The following is a 20,686-nucleotide window of genomic DNA, read 5'->3' as shown; positions in this document are numbered from 1 at the left end:
CGGGGCCCTCCGGGGATCCTCCGTGCTCTGCACTGGTCTCACGTGCTACTAAGGGGAAGAGGTAATCCGCAAGCAGCGGCCCCACTTTGCGTTGCTTTGGAAATACAGCTTCAGATCACGCGAGGACACTGGATTACATGGGCACACATAAAGTACTGCATGCTGTCAAGCCAATGCGAAGAAACCAAACCGGCATTCGGACACAGATTCAGGCTTTTTGCTTGGCTAACCTGGGAGCAGAGAGCCATGGAAGAAGACTAGAATTAGCTACGGTTTAACCCCCCTCCCCACACACACACACACACACACACACACACACACACACACACACACACACACACACACACACACACACACACACACACACCACTGATGTGTGAAAACACACCTGAAGTGTAGTTTAATACAATCAATAGCTACTGCAAAGCAAAACTGAAGTAACCACAACACAATGATTAAGAGCAAAGGAAGGCATGCCTGTTAAAACTTAAGCAAGCCTATCTACTCTGAAAATGCAATCACACTATCTTTGCTCTGCGGCCATTATGCCTTCAGTGTCTTAGCTAGGATCAGCTATTACCACTCAGTCATTGGGACACAAAACCTTAGATCAGTACTCCCGAGTTCAATAAAAAGCCTCTGACCTTTGAAATCATTGATTAGTCTCAGACATTTACAATACATCCTATTTGCCAGCATTTAGGCCTTCCTAAGTCTATACATTCATAAAACAAGCTCTAATTATCATTATGAAGCTCTAGAGACTTAATCAACAGTAGCAATCTTTAACCACTAATACAGTCACCAGTTTGACTAGACTCTGTCTATGACATACTTTATCTTATGTGTTTAATGGGCCCACGCAGTCAGAAATTAAACAATTTTGGGGAAGTTCTGTTATAGTGGACTAATTTTATGTCTTCTCCCATTCAGGAGAGCTTGGTGAAAGGTACTAATACTTAATGGGTTAATAATATGGATTATATTCCATGCTATTGAAAACAACAGGGACATGTGAGGTCTTTTCTAAGAGTGCTCTTTTTGGGAGCGATAGCTATCAACATTAAAGGGTGTATTGGTGCAGTTTAACAGGCGACTGTGTACGCGTGTGTGTGTGTGTGAGAGAGAGAGAGAGAGAGAGAGAGAGAGAGAGAGAGAGAGAGAGAGAGAGAGGAAAAGGGATAGTGTGTTTCATAAAAGAGAAGAAATGTGAGGATGGTATGATAGAAGGAAAGAGAGAAGGGAAGAGACAGAGACTGTCAGGCCCCTGGGGCCCCTCCAAAAGGACATTACTCTGGGCCCACGGTGGAGCTGCCTCGACGGGCATTATTGCTGACTGACACCCATCTGCTGGTGGTCTGTCTCAGCGTCCTCCTCCACATCTGCGTGGTACTGCTCATACGTGTCGTCGTCAATGTCTGGAAGACCCAGGAGCTGGAGGACAACATCACATACTCGTTACATCAAACATTCTGTGCTGTGCTGTACTGTTTGGGAAGATGGTGACCCGCATATGACTGTGTGAAACTGTTTGTAGATCAAATCTGTGTAGTTTAATTCGCTGCAAGTGTGCGCGTGTGGTATTGAGCACTTACAGGTCGGAAGGATCTAAAGACTTTATCGAGGACCTCCAGTAGAGTTTTGTGTCCACAGGAGGAGATGTAGTCCTGGGCCAGCTGCAGGAAGGGCAGACAGTCTTCGCTCTCACTCCACACATGCTGGACACACACACACACACACACACACACACACACACACACACACACACGCACGCACACACGCACACACACACACGCACGCACACATACACACACGCACGCACACATACACACACACACGTACACATACACACACACGTACACATACACACACAAACGTACACGCACACATACACACACACACACACACACACACATACACACACACACACACACGCACAGAGCACAACCCATCACATGATGCAGCAAACACACACTCAGGTAAGGTTGAAAAAAAAAAAGTCTGTTTTTCCTGGTACATCTAAACAGATGAGTCATCATGCATGCAACCCCAGAGAAAGCAACAGATATGCTACTTTTATATGTGATGTTTTGACACTCCCCTGGGGAAGAACAAAGTGACTCCTATTGGTCACACTGTAGAGTGACAAGAGAGTTCTGAATGAGGTAAATCAAGAACAATAGCCAGCCCTGTGAGTTTCGGGCGGGCCTCTCTGCTACTTATTTCCTGGAAGGGCTTACGTACATCCTGGGGTCTGATGAATCAGCACCAGCATTAATTTGACTGTGCACCTGGAGTCCAGCCTGCCAGCACGCACACGTCAGCCACCCCGTGGGGCTACACGAGGGCAGCTCAGGGTGCCTGCCACAGGCAGCTTTATTAAAAAAAAATGAAAAAGTCGCCTCAGAACAGAAGCCAGACCACATTTAGAGCTAAAACTCTGAATTTCAGTCAGATGTGTATTGGCCTTTACTCTTTAACTGCACTGGCACCAGTCTTTCACACTGGAACAAAGGCACAGGAACTGGACATTTGCCGTTCCCCTCCTTGAGTCACATGACCAGGCATAACTTAGACCATGACAGCTAGACACTGGGATGGAGCTGGGTTTTTATGCTGCGCTCGGTTTCACCATCACGCAGCGCTGGACCCACACCTACACATTGCGAGTGGCGACAGCAGGAATCTGGCCTGGGTAGACCAGTGCCAGGCCTCAGATTTGCGTCCTGAGGGCAGGGTGGACAGCATCAGCTTACAGGACCGCAGGGTTCTGGATGCAGCCAGTTAGAAAGGAATGGCAGCAAACTGCATGACAGAGCCACCCACAACAGGGTCGACAATAATCTTTAAGGACTTCTAGAAAGCGAGGAGCTGGCATGGCAGTCCAAAGCACTTACAGCCTCTGTGCTGTAGAATCGTTCGCTCCCCAACCAGATTCCATTGCATTGCCCTGAATAAAGCATGTTCTCTGTGTTAATAAAGCACGTTCTCTGTGTTAATAAAGCACATTCTCTGTGTTAATAAAGCACGTTCTCTGTGTTAATAAAGTACGATCTCTGTGTTAATAAAGCATTTTCTCTGTTACTAAAGCACATTCTCTGTGTTAATAAAGCACGTTCTGTGTTAATAAAGCATTTTCTCTGTTAATAAAGCACATTATCTGTACTAATAAAGTCTTTTCTCTATGTTAATAAAGCATGTTCTCTGTGTTAATAAAGCACGTCCTCTGTGTTAATAAAGCACAATCTCTGTGTTAATAAAGCACGCTCTCTGTGTTAAAGCATTTTCTGTTACTAAAGCACATTCTCTGTGTTAATAAAGCACGTTGTGTTAATAAAGCATTTTCTCTGTTAATAAAGAACATTATCTGTACTAATAAAGTCTTTTCTGTTAATAAAGCACATTCTCTGTGTTAATAAAGTATGTTCTCTGTGTTAATTAAACATTTTCTCTGTGTTAATAAAGCATGTTCTGTTAATAAAGCACGTTCTGTGTTAATAAAGCACGTTCTCTGTGTTAATAAAGCATGTTCTGTTAATAAAGCCCGTTCTCTGTGTGAATAAAGCATGTTGTCTGTGTTAATAAAGCACGTTCTCTATGTTAATGAAGCACATTCTCTGTGTTAATAAAGCACGTTCTCTATGTTAATGAAGCACATTCTCTGTGTTAATAAAGCACGGTCGCTGTGTTAATGTAAAAATGTTGCCCCTTTCGGTTTGGAGACGCCTTTAATGTAGGTAGAATCGGTGCTTGGTGGTTGTTTACAGCACCTCTATGAAAGGTCTTGTCCGGCCCATTTTCTTTTCATACTTCAGGGCTCTGATGTATGGGAGTTGCCGCCGAGTTGCCCGGCTGGAGGTGCAGGTCTCTTTGTGCCAGTTTGTCTGTTCTGATGAGAGCACTGAATTGATCAGCTTTAGTAATTGGAGCCCTGGCTTTCCAGTGTCTGCAGATGCAGATGGGGGAGTTATTTCTGAACACTGATCTCTGCCCTTGGGACTCCTGAGCTGCATAATGTAGGTTGGGTGTGGGATGATTTAGCATGCATGTGTAAAGGAGTCAGGCTGTCTGTGTGTGTGTCTGTGTGTGTGTGTCTGTGTGTTTATGACAGAGAGAGAGAGAGAGAGAGAGAGAGAGAGAAAGAGTAATACGGGTGAGGGTGCGGAATTGTAGCTGTATTTCCATGCCAAGCTCTCTAATTTGAACAGACATGAAGAGGCCTTGTGAAAATAAGGTACAATCTACAACTGAAGGTCAAAAATAGGACAGGTTTGAGAAACAGTGAGGCTAAAGAGAGACTACTGGTAAATATTTTGTAGATAAGCGCCATTCTAAGGTGGCCAACACCTGATACTGCAAACAGGTCCCACACTGGATTACATCACAAAGAGGGTAGCGCCATCCGCACTGCACGGGGGAAGAATCCGCTTCGCTGTTATAATCAACTATTCGTGCCACAGTGAAAGTGCCAAAGACGGAACACGGCCGCTGAACGGTGCGGGCTTTCAAACCTTCTTCTGACACAATGTATTGTCGCTGTGTGGCGCCGCCAACCAGTCTGAAAATGGAGCCACCGATGAAGCGTCTTCCCCGCCCCTACGTCCAGGGAGTGGAGAGAGCGCGCAGATAAACCTGTTTCAGTGTGTCCATGCCACTCACTGGTCCCTCACGGAAAAAAACGCAGCACGGCAGCATCGCGATTTCGCACTCGAGCTTCCCAGTTTTCTTTGACCGAGTAAGATGGGTGAAAGTGTGCGCCAGACCGCAGTCATCCACCTAGTGTGACATCATTTCTTTGCCTCCTAGAAAGTGCGTGGAAAGCGCGCATCCTTACCGATTCCCTCTAATCGGCAGACAAGAGACAATTTCGTAATTAAAGCCACCAAATCGAACACTCCCATGACGCTCTCTCTCTCCCTCGCTCTCTCTCTCTCCCACACACACACACACGCACGTACACACAACCCCCGTCAGCCCCTCCCTTTCTCCACACATACACTATTTTATCGTACTTACAAAATTGTCGGTACCTCCTGTCATATTATCGGGGCAAAGGACGTAAAACGATATTCCGGGCTCCGCATAAAAGTCTAACCGCCTCTCGTCGACCTCCTCCGCGAAAATGAGATCGAACGGGTTACCCGAGCACCATTTTTCCGCGGTGTCCACCAGCTGCTTGAACTCCATCCTTCGTCAGCTGTACAGTGCACCTGAGTGGTCAAAGCGAAGCCGTTACACCGGTGCCTTCCGTGCCCCCTTGGTGATGCTGGATGCAAAAAAAAAAAAAAACAACAACAGCTGACGGCTCTCCGCAAACCCTAAAGCTTCATCCGCATGGTGATTCGGGAAAGATTCGCGCTAGCACTGTCGCATATTGGCCTTTCCGTTTATTTGAGCCTAGCTTCCCGCTCTCGGTGAGAGAAATAAACAGACTGTCGTTTCGCGTCGCACGCTCAGCACCTCGGCTCGGAATGCAAGCCTGTCTCGCGATGACGACAGGCGAAAACACGGACCCGTCGTCATCACAAAGGCACCGTCCACCAACTTACATCAATTTCGTAATTAGTATTCATATAATAAAAATACATTACACGATATGTCTAAAGCTCAGTAATGACAATTTTAATGTGCGCAATAAGGCGTGGTTAATGTTTATTATATACGTAGTCTCCACAGGCTGTACAACATATTTTAATGTCACTCTATATATCTGAACATTTTGCCCCACTTTTCAACATTTATTATATAATATCCTTTAATCTTCTACCATTATCCTTTATAACACAAAAGCTCTTATGCGTTGGCAAAACAGGATCGTGCTGGTCTTCGTGTCAGAAATAAACATTTAAGCACTGAGAATGTCCCTACATATAATAAAGGTTTTACACGTTGAAGGGTTTTCCAATACGAAATGAATTTGAAATTTCGACAACTTTCCCAATTCTATCAACTGATGGTCTTTCATCACAGTCGGTAGTTCTTATAGTACACCACTAGAGGGTGACAATAGCTTTTCCTTTTTTTGCTTTTCTGATGGGTTATTATTAAATAGATTCGTACACCACTGTTCTCAAAAGTGACATTCGTTGCTTTAAGAGTGTGTTGGCTGGAAATTTAAGGTTTAGGAATAAAGGCTAAAGGAAGACCATGATTATTCACAAAACGCTAATTATTTGAAACCATTTTGAGATATATTAACCAAACCATCTGTCCTGGCAGGTCTAGGCTTTTGTGGTCCTTTCCAAAGAAGATGTAGACACTGACGTTCGCTTGCAAACACACACGCACACACACACACACACACACACACACACACACACACACACACACACACACACACACACACACACACAACAACAACAACAACAACAACAACAACAACAACAAAAACCCAAAACAATACAATAATTATTTGTAATAGTGGCAGGCATCGTAGCAAGCTATCACGCTAGTTCAATTTTTCCATAGGATTATTGTTGGAAGCTCAAAAAAAGGTTCCCACTGCCTGTTCCTTCCCTGGTACTTTGGGCTTAACTTTGCAAAATTACTTCTGTGGAGAAATTGTTATTTTCCCTCATTATATAAGACAAACAAATGACAATTCTTCCAAAGCACAATTTAGTTAGTCCAACATCAGAAGTAGCTACTCCTGTGAACAAACAGAGCACAGGGTCAGCATCATTTAGGTCAAGGTGGTTCTTCAGCACTGGTTACAAGTGGACGTTGTAGGCAGTGGTAGCTCAGCGTTAAGGTACCTGGCGCCAGATGAAGCCCCACCACCGCCAGGTTGCCATTGTTGGGCCCCTGACCAAGGCCCTTATCCCTCAAGTTGTGTTAAGTCTGAACTGTAAGTCGCTTTGGATAAAACTGTCAGCCAAAAAGAAAAAGAAAAAAAAAAGAAAAAAGAAAAAAATAATTTCATAGTAATTTAAATAGAAAGTTCAGGGCCTCTTTTACCCATTCGGACACAATTCACAAACACTGACAGACTGTCAGTGACAGTGCTGAGACGTGTCTTCATACTAAATACTTGGCTTAAATAACACTGGGTACAAGCCAGTGCAAGCCAATTAAAACTGTCTTGATATGGCAATAAATAAAAAGACTGAAATGTTGGATTGCTTCATTTATATATTTCAATGACGCTACAGACAGATGAAGTAGCCTTGAAATTCAAATTCTGACTTTCACCCGTCAACATGTAGCATGTTCTTGATTGGTTGAGTATTTTGGAAAGACCTGCCTTTAGCGAGCCGTACGAAGAGCAAACGCTGCCGTGGGGAAAAAAGGTTCCATTGGTAATCACTGGGAGCCCTGGAATAAGTTGCCCAAGATATCCATCATGGCTCCTAATTCTAACGTTACTTCTTTTCAAGGTAATTTAGGTGGTCCCACATAGCTCGCTCACTTAGATCCGCAAGGCCTTTGTGCTCTGTAACTTTTTCTTCATGTTGGTGTTCATTTGCTTCGTAAAGAATCGCATCAGGTCTTTATATTTATTCTTGATTTAATTCGATATGATCAATGGAACAAAACAATTCTATAAACCAGTTTTCGTGCAACTGGCAGTAGATTTGGATCTATTTAGCTAGCTGTCTAACCTAACCTTAACCTAAGCAACATTATTAGTTAGCTAACCTAGCTATCTAGTTATCCCTGCATATTATTTGGACCATATGACACCAACAATACAAGGAGCCCTCTAATCCAGGCAAGGTGAACACCTTCCCTAAAACATGTTAAGTGTAACATGGCACCAGTTACACCCATCATGTCTATTTCTTTCGCAGTGACCACAAGGCTACCAAAGACACCAACAGCATTGTTCCAAGAGCGCTTTGCTAATAATTTTTTTTCTTATTAATTTATACAAAAATTCGCTTAACTCTGGCGCGGTTGAGCTAGAGCGCAATAATCTTGGCCAATCAATATTAACTGGACTCCGCCCTCCTAGACTTTGGTGAAAGTGAGTTTTCCTTTCACCGCTAATTCATGTTCCTCGGAGAAATAATGGAAATAAACAATTTAATGTAATATCACATTTGATTGCCTTTATTCGTTTTCATTCTACTGTTATGTATTCATTGCCACATTATGTCATATAATCAATTAGTTAACCTTTACCCAAAAACCTTCTGTACTGAGAAAGGTGAAACAGACTTCAAAACTTTTACTTCTGACGTGACTGGGCGTTGTGTTGAGGCATGCTAGCTAGTTATTATTTGCTTATATAAAGTCATTGCAATGAGCAGAAAATAATTAGCATTTTATTAATACCTTTCCATTTTAGTTACTTTTTATATTTAGGTCCACGTGTAGTGGTGATTACTGCGTTATTTTAATCTTAAGTCTCCCAAGTCAGTGCATCATACCGCGAGCATAGGCAATTTATCATTTGGGTAAAGTCAAGTAAAAGGCTATTTTTTTTCCACAATGCAGGGCATGGACGCGCTAGCCTTTGCGCCCTCCCATTTCTATAAAAGGCGTCTTCGGAGTGAAGATGGCTCCTTCCACAGGGGGCGGCCGAGCTCTAAGTCTCTCCACTCGTTGCTGCCCCTCCTCCCTCCGACGGTATAGGGAGACGATTTAGGACCAACGAGGCTATAGTTCTTCGGGTAGTCCGTGCGAAGATGTTTCTTGTAGCCTGTAACGTACACTTTATTTGTCAGCCGTTCACGTTCTGAGGAGTTTACAATGGGTTCAACCAAGGGAACACGACGTAGTCTATATAGTTAGGGGAGCGTGTCTGACTGACTTGTCTCCGTAGACAAAATTCGCTTTGTTCGCCAAAAAAAAAAAGAGACCGTTACATATTGGGCTGTAAAATGGACGATTCAGTTAAGGGAAATAAGTCTGATGGTGAGACCGAATCTCCAGAAGACGAAGAAGTTGACCCAAGAATTCAGGTACAGTAGCCTGTTGTAACGTTAAAAGAATTGTAGTGATCGATTCAGTAGCCACAGAAAATCGTATGCTCTACCTACAGCCTCAGATCGCCATGGGCTTTTAAAAAGTATTTCTATCCAGAGTCATTAATTAGAATAAACATAGATACGTAATTCAACAGGTTCTCCCTTAGTCTCTGTTGTAAGAGAGTCAGTGTGTGGTTTTGGACGAACGAGCTGTAAGTCGGCGCCTGCACCATCTAAGAAGCGCTCTTTAATGGCGAGTTTCTTAATGGCCCAAGTTACTTTGTTAGCATTATCATTCTTGGTTTGTTTTCGATATGCTGTATGCCTTGTACAGTAGAGATCACTACAAAATTAAAACATTTAACATAAAATTAACATTTTAGTTTTATTCCATAAACTACGTCTCCGGAATTCCATCATTTTTTTTTTAATTTAGAATATTTATCAGCAGAAAATTGCAAAATAAAAAGGTGTCGTGTTTTCAGACCGCGAACAATGCAAAGGCATGTTTTAAGTTCAGAAATCAATATTTGGTGGAACAACCCTGATTGACAATCACTTTTATGTTCCTTGGCAAGCTTTCCATCGGTCTTTCACGTTGCTTGTTCACGATGCTTGTTAAATTACCAGGTAATCAGTACCTCACTAAGCAGAATGAGTTGTACCTGTGTTGGAATTCAACAGACAGCAATGGAATGGCTGCCATACACGCAGAGATGAAATTTTGAATGGGTCTCTTAATTTTGTTCAGATCCTTATATGCTGATATAAGGTGACTGCAAGATTACAATGTGTGTGCTTTGCTTGATTTTACTGGGAGGATTGTTCAACATGTGTTCCTCCTTAGGAGTTCCCTAATTACATATGTCCACATCTTGTTTTAGTTGGCATGAGGTATACTGTGATGTGTCAATACAGGCACTCAGCTAAGAATTATATTCCTTTACAAAATGGTGCTTGTGTACCTTTAAACCAAACAAAAGGACAATGCGAAAAGTATGTAAAATGCTATGATGTTGTTGAAACGGGCATGGTTGAGGATAATGGCTACGTTTGCTTTCAGAATGAGTTCCAGATGTTCTTACTAAGCTCATATTATGAAAGATATTCTCTTCCCCTTAGTCTTATTCACCCTTTCTCTTTCTTTCTCTATCTCATTAACAGGGAGAACTGGAGAAATTGAATCAATCTACAGACGACATCAACAGATGGGAATCGGATCTAGAGGTGGGTCTGCTGCCATCCCCACTGCATGCTTTGCTTATCTTGTCATTGTTGTCTGCAATAGTAGTGGCAAGAATTCCAGAAGGGAAGACCCCTCTCAAAGCTCTCGACCCTGCCCCTTCTCCAGACCATCCAATAGAAAGTTTCTCATGCATGACTGACAGCCTCTGGATTTGTGGTTGCCAAGCAGAGGAAGGTGTGTGTGTGTGTGTGTGTGTGTGTGTGTGTGTGTGTGTGTGTGTGTGTGTGTGAATCCGTTGCTGTGTTGTCATTACAGTCATACTTTCTGTACAAAAACCACAGCATAGTCTCAAGAAGAGAATCTGACACATGAGTTGCTTCTTAACTAAACCTTTATTAAATTATAAATCACATTTTCATAAATTGTATATATTGTTTTGTAAAATATGTGGTGACTAGGTTTAGGACATGTTTTAATTGGATCTAAAAACAAAGTCTGGTGTCTGTTATCTAATAAGATCTTAGATCCTTATCTAAAATGGTTGAGTCTAGACATGGACTTTCCTTAGACATATTTGTGTAGTAGAGAGCACAGTATAAAGCTTTGATGTACTCCTGAAAGGTCTCTGAGCTAGTAGTTGTGGAGCCAGAGGAAACGTTATATAAGAAATGTAGTTTTTCTGCAACCACAAATGACTCCCGCCTTAGCCATCCAAGAGAGCCAGGGGTCACTCTGACATCTGGTTGGTTGGCGCGATGCCATCTGGGAGGATGTCTGTGTCACCATACTGGACTTCGAGGCAGAACCTGGCAAGAAGCTTCCTGCCTGCGAACACCCACGACTCGTTCAAGTGCAAGCATGAGCCACAAGCCAGAGTCAACTCGTTCCCAAAGACCTACAGCGCTGGCGTGAACAGAGGCCAACCCGTAGCCTTGCAGACACTGCCTTACTGGATCTTTTCTGCTGAAGGAGCTTTATTTCTGTCCATAGAGGAGTGGAACGCATCCTCCTTGATAACTTGATTAGTGTTGAATTGAGTTAGCTGCTGCGAGTGCTTTTCAGGGAGGCACAAATCACAAGGAACGGCTCATTTCACTCTTTCACCTCAGCAAAAAAAAAGCCTGAAGAGAACAGTGTGGATAATGGAGATGCATGGCAATCCTGACTGCACACCACAGGCAGCCATGCAGACTAGGCAGAAATGTGTATGCTGAGCTATCCAGTACTTGCTGCAGTAAACTGCACAGCAAAAGCACTGATCAGGGACTGGTTTTCTCCCTTTCGCATCATAGCACAAAATGGGGTTATGGAATAACCCTTACTTCTCCCTACTTAACTTCCCTATTTTTTTGTGAAGAATCTTGCACCCCTCCTCATCCCCATTTCCCATATGACTCTCTCTCCATCTTCAGTGGGGGGGGGGGTCTCCAGCCCAAAGTTATCCTGAGTTCTCCCCCCCCCCCCCATTTCACAGTCAGCTTTATTGCAGCCTTATGGAAGGTGTGGTCAAAACAAGCATGTGCTTATGTAAGGCTGGTGCTGAGCTAATACATATTTGCAAGGTGCCCAATTTAAAAATCAAACCTTGGATAAATATCACTCAAGTCAGTGATCACTTTATTCTTAAAAACATTCAGAGTTTATTTGAATGTGGCACATCATAAATACACTGAATGGTTTCAGTTTCTGTTATGCATGGGCTACCTGCTCTGCAAGCACTGCGATACTTAGAAGCCTCGTCGGTTTTGTCCAATGCCTGAGTAACATTGGCTAACCGCACGTTTTGGTTGTCAGGACTCCAGGAAAAGGTTCCGTGCTGTCCTGGTGGAGGCCACACTCAAGTTGGATGAGCAGGTGAAGAAGATTGGCAAAGCAGTGGAAGACTCTAAGCCATACTGGGAGGCACGGAAAGTAGCTCGACAGGTAACGCTGACTCCTCCCACCGCCCAGGGTCCTCTCACTATGTCTGGCCAACCCAGCCAAAGTTCTTCCATAGCTTTTGGAGATCCATCTTAGAAAGGGAATATATTTTAAGATTGTTTATCCCCTTGGAGCAGATGATGTAATGCAATGGGTATAGCAGAGATGTTGTCGTACAAGGTACTTGAATGTAGATGGTAGACATTTTTGAACGTTCCGCTGGTCTTTTCCAACAAATAAATTATGTGGATGGCATAGTGTCCCGGTCAATTGGACAGCAGGCTTTGAAGAGGAAAGAGCCTCTTAGGCATTTGGCAACCGAGAGACCATATTACAACAAAAAAAAAGCTGTTAAGAATGTGTGAAGAGGCACTTGCTTTGTCAGGTGTGTGATGACTAATCGTGTTGCTTTATAATACAAGGAGTCCACTTTAGTGCCTATAGCATAGAGCTATTCAGCTTAGGTTAAGCTGTTTTCTGAGGCAAATGACATGTGAACCAGTAGTTCCAAATCAAGTCAAATTTATTTATATTGCACTTTTTTGCAACAGTTGTCACAAAGCAGCTTTACAAATGTCTGAGTCCAAGCCCCCAGTGAGCAAGGCAAGGGTGACGATGGCAAGGAAAAACTCCTTAGAGCATGAGGAAGAAACCTCGAGAGGAATCAAGACTCAAAAGGGGTCCCGTCCTCCTCTGGCCATTACATTATACTTTAAATAATCAGAATACTTTGTCCCAATAAGAAAATGACAAAATGTACAGTGAAGGCGCTGTATTTGTGGCAATATAAGCGTAGCCGATAAGGTTACTTAGGATCACACAAGCTTTGTTCTCCTTTTACTTTACATCCTGAGAACACTCCCGTCACTTCCCTCCTTCTAGCGTAAGCTGCTCAGCAATGGATGAGGCTGCTGCCTGCATATCGAGCCAAGACTCGCTAAACGAGTACAATTTGGTAGCAGAAACGCGCGCTAAGATCGGAGGGGCCTTTGCGGCTGTCCAAGATTACGGCCCTTCTCCGCACGCGCCAGTTATCTTTTCGTCTCAGCCTCTTGCGTCATGTCACGTGCGTTTGCATGCTGCCAATGCTATATATAGAGAAGAGCTCGCGCTAATTAACGCCTCTCTCGCGAAAGCCTGGATTTACTGTTAGTCTTAGATGTCGTCCTGTGGTGAGCCGCAAATGCCGGTTCTTTTGTTTGTATCGCAGTATTTATATAATGTATATTCGCGTTGTATTGCAGTCCTTATCCACAATAGCTAAAAGGCTAATTAAGAAACTATGGTTTATGAATGAGGCCTGTAGATATCGCTACAGATGTGGTGCGTGGGTGCTGCCGCAGGCACGCGCTGAGAGGCTGCGCTTAGTGCTTTTTTAAAATTTATTTCTTTTTTGTCCGCGAGCTGTCAGGTCGCGTGGTTAAGTTCGGCGGATACGCACGTTTGTCACGCAGAGTCTATTTTGAAAACGAAACCAACTGTCGGGGTCACCCCAAAGGTGAGGCAGCAGAATGGAGTACCTTTATCTTCATTTTTAAAATGAGGGCAATTAGACATAGGCTAACACTAGTGGAAAAAACGACCATGCAAACAGTAGCAGTCCTTGAGATTTCATGTGACCTTAACTGCCATGTGCGATTTTTTCCGCTTCTATGAAAAAAGAGGTCAGGAGAGCATGTTCGGGTAGCTGCAGCTGACGCCACAGGAGAGCAGTGTTGCAAACTAATTCATCTTAATACAGGGCTATCAAGTCCACACACAAGTGAACAGACAGTTTGTAATGAGTATTCAGATTGCATACTTACAAATATTTCTCTCTGTCATGTGTAGTTATGTGCATAATTATTGTAGAACAAAATAAGAGTGTAAGATTTTCCTTCAAATCAACTTGCGAAAACCAATAGCAAATCAACTTTTCAGAATACACTTTCTGTATGTCTGAAAATCTAGCCTGGATTTGTAGTTTTGTTAAAGAAAATCTAATTGTGCTAGGATTACTTGGGTGTGAAGTATCTTGTCTGAAGTAAAAGATTGACAGCTAGTTTGAACTCTCTTGTACACTTAAGGAAATCCATGTGTTTATCTGTTAATTGATAAACTAATAAGCTGTGTGTGTTCTGTTAGACTCATGTGACTACAGTGTCCTGACCCCCTCAATCACGTGTTCGCGTACGCGGACAGACATCTGCCTGTCTCCGTCTCTGCCTAGTGGCCTCTGTTCAGCCAATCATAATAGCTGCAGTACAGCCTGGACAGCCCTCTATTCAGAAACACCTTGAGAAACTGAAGGAGTGATGCCAGCTGACTGTAAACTGTCTCATGGATAGACAGGAATGATGGATAAAAGAGTTGAGGAATGAGGTGAGAGAAATGGGAAGCGGAAAAGAAATGAGCTTCCTTAGAATTCCTCAAAACTGTGTCAAAAAACCTCTCAACTCAAACTGTTTGGTGAGCCACAAGTGATCACGTGGACAGGAGCTCCCCCCGACTGGGATACCATAAGTCTTTATTTAACCCAGTTTCACGCATCTGTGTCCTGGGGCACAGTACAAACTGGCCTGCCTCTCCGGCCAGGCAGTAATGTGACTGGTGTTTATGATTGCGTGGCATGTGAAATCTGTATACATGTTATGGGACATGCTGCTTACTGCTAAACTCGGTGGGTGTGTGTGCTTGAGCAGTTAACCATCTGATAATGCAAAGCCGTTCTTTCCTCATTGACTGGGAAAGTAAAAGCTCTGCGTTTTTTAGAAAATAGGTCACATGTTTCACTTTCCACTCTGCTGCGGCCCAACACATGGGCAGCTTTGCCTATATGCTGCTGTTAGCCAGGTTCACGCACACACCTCCTGACAGCTGTCATTACACTTCACAGACCCACCATGCCCCCTCCAACCTCCTCCATCCTGGGGACGAAAGCATGCTCCCCCCCCCCCAGCGTTTGCATCCGCGGTAAGCGCCTGCATCGCTGCTTGTGTGAAATGCATGGCCCCTCCCTGAGGAGGGTGCAAGGAATGCTGGGTAAAGGTGAAGGGCGGTATTTACTATAAATGTAGAGGCCTATAGCTTGTGGTCACGGAGTCGTTATGATTCATCATTAGTGTGCTTACTGATGATGATGATACGATCGTAATGATGATGACTTTATAAAAATACCTCTTAGTTGCTTCATTTGCCAACCTTTTTTTTTTTAATTGGAATTTGTCAACAGAGGACCCATAAGCCATATAAAGCCTTGCAAAATGAGATCATTGACTGCTCAGTGTGTTCAGATCCTGGCATGTGGACTTTCGGGGGGGGGGGGGAGGTGTGTCTGTCCCCACCCGCCACGTCAGTACACTAGAAACGACGCCGCAGAAGTTGCCACTTCCTGCCTGAGGCTTTGAGCCTGAATCAGCCTCATGCGGCCTGGGCGCAGTGCGTGGGCGCTTCTGAGGTCTGTCGCAGGTAAATTATCGACAATCGTGTCTTCCAGAAGTGGGGGTGGAGGGGCTGTGAGCGGCTTCTGAAAAATCATCTGAGTGCCGAGAGCCCTTCCTTGCCGGGTGGACGACACGTCATTGTATGTTTTTTTTTTTTTTTTTTTTTTTTTTTTAAGACCTCATCACCATGGTTATGGGTATAACAGTAGCACACAGAGGTTCATGTCTATGAATGGCCTTCATAGGTTATAAGGGAGGGGCAGTGCCCAGCTATGCTCAGAGCGACCAGAAGACTGTTTCAGTAAACGCACTCCATCTGTAACTGCATGGAGTCCTGTTACTATAATGTTGTAAAAGACTTCATATGAAATTAGTGAAAGATGTGATTGCTGCTGAAGCACTTTTCCATGGATGTGGTGGGTAGGGGAGAACTGTGCGTCTCGGTTGTGCTGTTAAGGGGAGGGGTCTGGCCCCTTCCTCTCTGTGTGCGTGTGTGTGTGTGGGGGGGAAATGATGAGCGTTATTCCAGTGCAGAGCCAGCAGTTCTCATATAATATACGTCAGGCCTGTGTGTGTGAGGAGCTACCAAGAGCAGGCCCTGCACCTTACTGAACCTGCAGTTTCCCAGGCTGACCCTGTGGTGGGTGGGGTGGGGCAGCAAAGGGGAAGGGTCGGTCCATGTGACCGTCTTTCTCAGGCTGCTCCTTGACTGTGATTGGTTGGCAATGACCTCGGGGGCCCTCGCGTCAAGAACGGACCCCTGCGCGCGTCATCCGCTGGTGTTAACGGTGTACATGCTTAACGTGGTTCAGAAGACACTGGGTAAATGCACATCAGATATGATCCTGGTTACTTCCTGGGTGGCAGTTGCTGATACTGTAAATGGTGCGAAACTTATCAGATACCCTGGGTGTTGCTTAAGGGGGGGGGGGAATCACTGCAGTCAGTGGAACAGCTGAAGTAAGCGGTATTCGGCTTCAGGCCTGGGCTACAGAGACCCGTGTGTCACATGGTCTTGCCGTTCCGATACCTTCCGGAGGAGGCAGATGCTCTCAAAACAGCTCTGAGGGCTAACGCTGCAACCGGAAGCCCTAGCCTCTTGTGTTAATGCTATCGCTGCCTCACATGCTTGCTCACATGTACACACAATGAGGCAGTGTGACACTGATTGCTGCAGCCATTTTAAGCAAACTGCAGTGAGACACAGGCTTGTAGTATGTATTGTTCTGGAAAGATGAAGGTCACCATTATTCTACAACGCCTCTGCTCAAGACATTTAGACTGAAAGTAACAAAGCTCAGTGTCCAGTAGAGTGCGTGTGTGTGCGTGCATGCCCGTAGAAGGGTCTGAGACATTGGTGTCGTGCTAAGCCCACCCTAACACATGACAGATCTGCAGGAAAAATGGCCTCTTTGTTGGAATTTCCCTGTTTTTGTGTTGGGGATCTCGCGTCGTCAGCACGGGAGTCGTGACTGGATGCCCCTCGCCCACATCACTTTATGACGGCTTGTCAAAACGGTCAGGTCAAAATAGTTTAAGTGTCCTGTACCATCTTCAGGAAGACGGTGCTTTCTGCCCTGACCTCAGAAGGATGCAGAAAAGAAATTGGGTGAAAAACTCCCTGCTCCATAACCAGGTTAATGGATTTCCTTTTCACTAAGAGCCGGCGTCTCCTGAGGGCAGGCAGGGGAAGCCCTGGGGGGTGACTCATGATACATTTGGGGGGTGGTTTTTGAAGGCAAAGAAATTTAATTCCTAAAATTCCATGAACTGGAATTTAAGGTGGTGATCAGAGGTTTGCATGCACGTGGTTTGTTTCCCTGACACACACACTCGCACTCTCTCACAGGCCCAGGTTGAAGCTCAGAGAGCCACACAAGAGTTCCAGAGGGCCATAGAGATCCTACGTGCGGCCAAGGAGACCATCGCCCTGGCTGAGGAACGGCTTTTGGAGGAGGACAGCCGGCAGTTTGACTCGGCCTGGCAGGAGATGCTCAACCACGCCACCCAGAGGGTGAGGCTACGAACAGCATGGAGATGGATCAGGACACCCTCCATAAACCACCAGTTGTTGTAAAATTAAAAAATACTTTTAACAATTTTGTAACGTGACAGACACCGAATGAGCGTGATCAGCTAGAGCTACATTTTATAGAGCAGATCATCATGAAAACATGCAAAAACGTAAATGCCCCAAACATTTGCACCAACGAATGTGGGCCCTCATTCTACGGCTTAAGGGATCTCGTTGGCTCTTGCAGGTGATGGAGGCAGAGCAGAGCAGGACCCACAGCGAACTAGAGCACAAGGAGACGGCGGCCAGGTACACGGCAGCCGTCAATCACGTGCGACAGCTGGAGAAGAAACTCAAACGCACAGTCAATAAGTCACGGTTTGTAAAAAAAATAAAAATATATATATACAACCCAACACACAACCCAAACACAACCCCCCCACTCCTTTTGTTCAGTGAGGTTTAGATGAGACACCATGATAGTCCAACTATGCTTTCCAGATGAAAAGATGACATTTCCAGATGACATTAAAATGGATCGTAGGAGCCTGAGGGTGTAGCGTCCTGGGGCAAGTGCTCTGACCTACATCTCAAAAACACAAAAATAATTAAATCTCAATGATTTCAAGTACCATTTGGTTTCATGCAGTCACAATATATAGCCTTGACGTCAAAGCTGGATAAATTTCAGCTTGACTACTGATCCTGTTTTTCTCACGCCCATTTTGAACGTAAAATGCTCTGTTCAGGCTCTGAGCTCCAAACCTCTTCTCTATCTTGCTCTAAACCCTGCCCTTGGCAGTGGTTGTGTGGTAGACTGCGGGAACTGCTTGAAAGTGTTTTCACTGCAAGTCCTCCCTGCCTCCCCACGGGCCTCTCTGGGTCAGAGCTGGGCCGGGCTATGCTGAGCTGCGTTGGCCCACCAGACCCTGGCTGATGGCCTCCAGATGTGCCTTCTCCTGCTATCCTTCTTCCGCAAATCGGCGATGGGACGGCTCAGGGTTGTTCTCGCAGAGCTTTTCCGTTGCCGTGATGATCCCTCTTCCACCCCGCCTGTGGTTACTATCGGCTCATGCTCCTCTCTCTCTCTCTCTCTCTCTCTCTCTCTTTCTCCTCCTACAGGCCATATTTTGAATTAAAGGCCAAGTATTACCTTCAGCTTGAGGTAGGTCAGGGTTTCCCTTTCTCTTCTCCTTCCATTTTTGTCATGTTTGGGTTTTGTTATTTAAGGTTTAATAATCAAACAGTAAAAGCCTAAAGTTTAAGAAGTTGATCTTTGGCCTCCTTCCAGTCCAATGATTGAGTCCAACGATCCAGTGACGGGTAGCGTTACAGGCCATCAAAAACAGGAAAAATTGAGGAAAGAAAATTTGTGTGTCGCTAACTAAGTTCATTATTCAGTACATATGAGTAACTGATTAGCCTGTACGCATGCAGAATGTTCCGGATCATCGTCCGTTTCTGCTCCTCCTCTGTCCCGCAGCAACTCAAGAGGCGCGTGGACGAGTGTCAGGCAAAGCTGACGCAGGCCAAGGCGGATTACCGCTCCGCCCTGTGCACCCTGGAGGCCATCTCCGACGAGATCCACACCCGCCGCCGCCTCACCGCCATGGGGCCCCGCGTCTGTGGTGTGGGTGCAGAGAGGGACATGATGGACGGCGACATCGCAAACTTCAAAACGGAGTCGGACGGCATATCCGGTGAGTGGCATATTACGTGAGTTTCTGTTTGCTGTTAGTGGGTTCGTCAGAAGTCCCCCCCCCCCCCCCCCCCCGGCTTCATGACGTTTTCCAGCGGTGCAAACAAGCAGCGTATTTTATCAGAAGATGAACAAAAATAAGCCACTTGGAGTGCAACATATTCTTTCACACCCACACATTTGTTAAACCGGGGAAGCAAGGAGTTCTCACGCACTGGAAAAGACTCATTTCTCTGGAGCTGATGATGGGGCCCAAGGGTAGGCCGTTTGCTGAATAGTGTTTGCTTCTACCTGAATCAGTATTCAAACATATCTGCATAAAATTAAGCCTGAAGACATGTATAGGCTCTGATGTGTGTGTGTGTGTGTGTGTGTGTGTGTGTGTGTGTGTGTGTGTGTGTCGTAGTGATGTCCGAGACCTTCGAGGAGAGTTGTAATGGCGTGACGTCAGAAGAGGACCCGGAGACGCAGTCCACCTGCAGCCTGAGCTCCAACTCCACCCCTGTGAACCTGCCCCGCCCCTACCTTGCCACGCCGTCTTCTCCCTACCCTTTGTTGTCATCGTCGTCGTCCTCCTCCACCACCCCCTCGCCCCGCCCCAGTGACCCGGAGCTACCCAGCCCAGACTCGCTGGAGTGTTTGGACCTCGCCTCAGCCACCCTGGGCCCTCGCCGCGAGTGCAGCGGTGCGTCCTCGCCTGAGTGCGAGCGGGAGAGAGGTGATCGCCGCCCTCCGACATGTCACTAACTTCTCTGCGACAGTTGCAGTGCAGCTTGGTCTTTAACTGCCACTCCGCACATGTCCGCACTTAGGCGAAAGGGCAGAAGGGAAGCCAGAGAACACTACGTAGCAGGGAGCCCTGGAGGGCGGCGTGAGCTGCCTGTCGCTCCAGCACGTGGTCGACAGCGAGACAGAGGACGACGCCCTCACCCCTGTGGCCCACATCCTGACACCAGTCCTGCTGCTCCACTCCGTCTAAACCGAAGGACCCGATCAGCCCCTGGCACTCGCGCACACCCCCGTGCTTCCAGACTCGCACGTACGGAGAGACTCCACGTTTCACCGAGTGGGGAAAGCAGCGGCTCTGAAAACGAACCCAGAGACACTTACAGAGACAGTGGTGGGAAGTGGGTATGTAGACATCGGTCTGCATGCGACTGCACGTGTACCTGGTGCTGTCGAGCACAGATCAAATGCCCATGTCTTCCTGAACTACATACATTGCCACACTGTTACTCCAATTTGCTGACCTTTGCAGTATTAACATATAAGCTCGTTTTGTTTTTTATATGTAGCTGCTGTGGTGTATAGTACTGTCCAAATGTTCTCCTATGGAATTTAATCTTGAATGTTATACTCTGAACTAAAGTAGTGAAGAGCTCTATATTTATATTCAGTGTTTGTTACCATTATTGTTCATTGATGTAATAAACACAGGCTCATGCCAATTGCCACACCAAGTGTCATGCTTTCTCAGTCTTTGCTCTCTCGCATGTTCATACACCCATGAGGATGCAATTAGATCAGTATGTT

The 20,686-nt window shown here is 45.4% G+C and overlaps 2 protein-coding genes across 2 annotated transcripts; one reads left to right on the top strand and one right to left on the bottom strand.

The window, feature by feature from the left end:
* Window positions 1-1,181: 1,181 nt before the first annotated feature.
* mturn (maturin, neural progenitor differentiation regulator homolog (Xenopus)) lies at window positions 1,182-5,482 on the bottom strand. Its single transcript, XM_027030910.2, has 3 exons — window positions 5,017-5,482; window positions 1,596-1,718; window positions 1,182-1,434 (listed from the first exon to the last, which is right to left on the bottom strand). The coding sequence occupies exons 1-3, from the start codon at window positions 5,185-5,187 to the stop codon at window positions 1,327-1,329; spliced, it is 402 nt and encodes a 133-aa protein (XP_026886711.1). The 5' UTR covers window positions 5,188-5,482; the 3' UTR covers window positions 1,182-1,326.
* A 3,044-nt stretch (window positions 5,483-8,526) lies between these two features.
* On the top strand, window positions 8,527-20,609 carry sh3bp5a (SH3-domain binding protein 5a (BTK-associated)). Its single transcript, XM_027030908.2, has 9 exons — window positions 8,527-8,906; window positions 10,077-10,139; window positions 11,893-12,021; window positions 17,290-17,454; window positions 17,702-17,832; window positions 18,577-18,619; window positions 18,938-19,154; window positions 19,560-19,871; window positions 19,966-20,609. Exons 1-9 carry the CDS (start codon window positions 8,826-8,828, stop codon window positions 20,001-20,003), a joined length of 1,179 nt encoding a protein of 392 aa, XP_026886709.2. The 5' UTR covers window positions 8,527-8,825; the 3' UTR covers window positions 20,004-20,609.
* The last annotated feature ends 77 nt before the right edge of the window (window positions 20,610-20,686 follow it).

This window comes from Electrophorus electricus, chromosome 4 (assembly GCF_013358815.1).
Source record: "Electrophorus electricus isolate fEleEle1 chromosome 4, fEleEle1.pri, whole genome shotgun sequence".
In the NCBI taxonomy this organism is placed as follows: domain Eukaryota; kingdom Metazoa; phylum Chordata; class Actinopteri; order Gymnotiformes; family Gymnotidae; genus Electrophorus; species Electrophorus electricus.
This window is presented reverse-complemented; position numbering and strand designations above follow the sequence as displayed.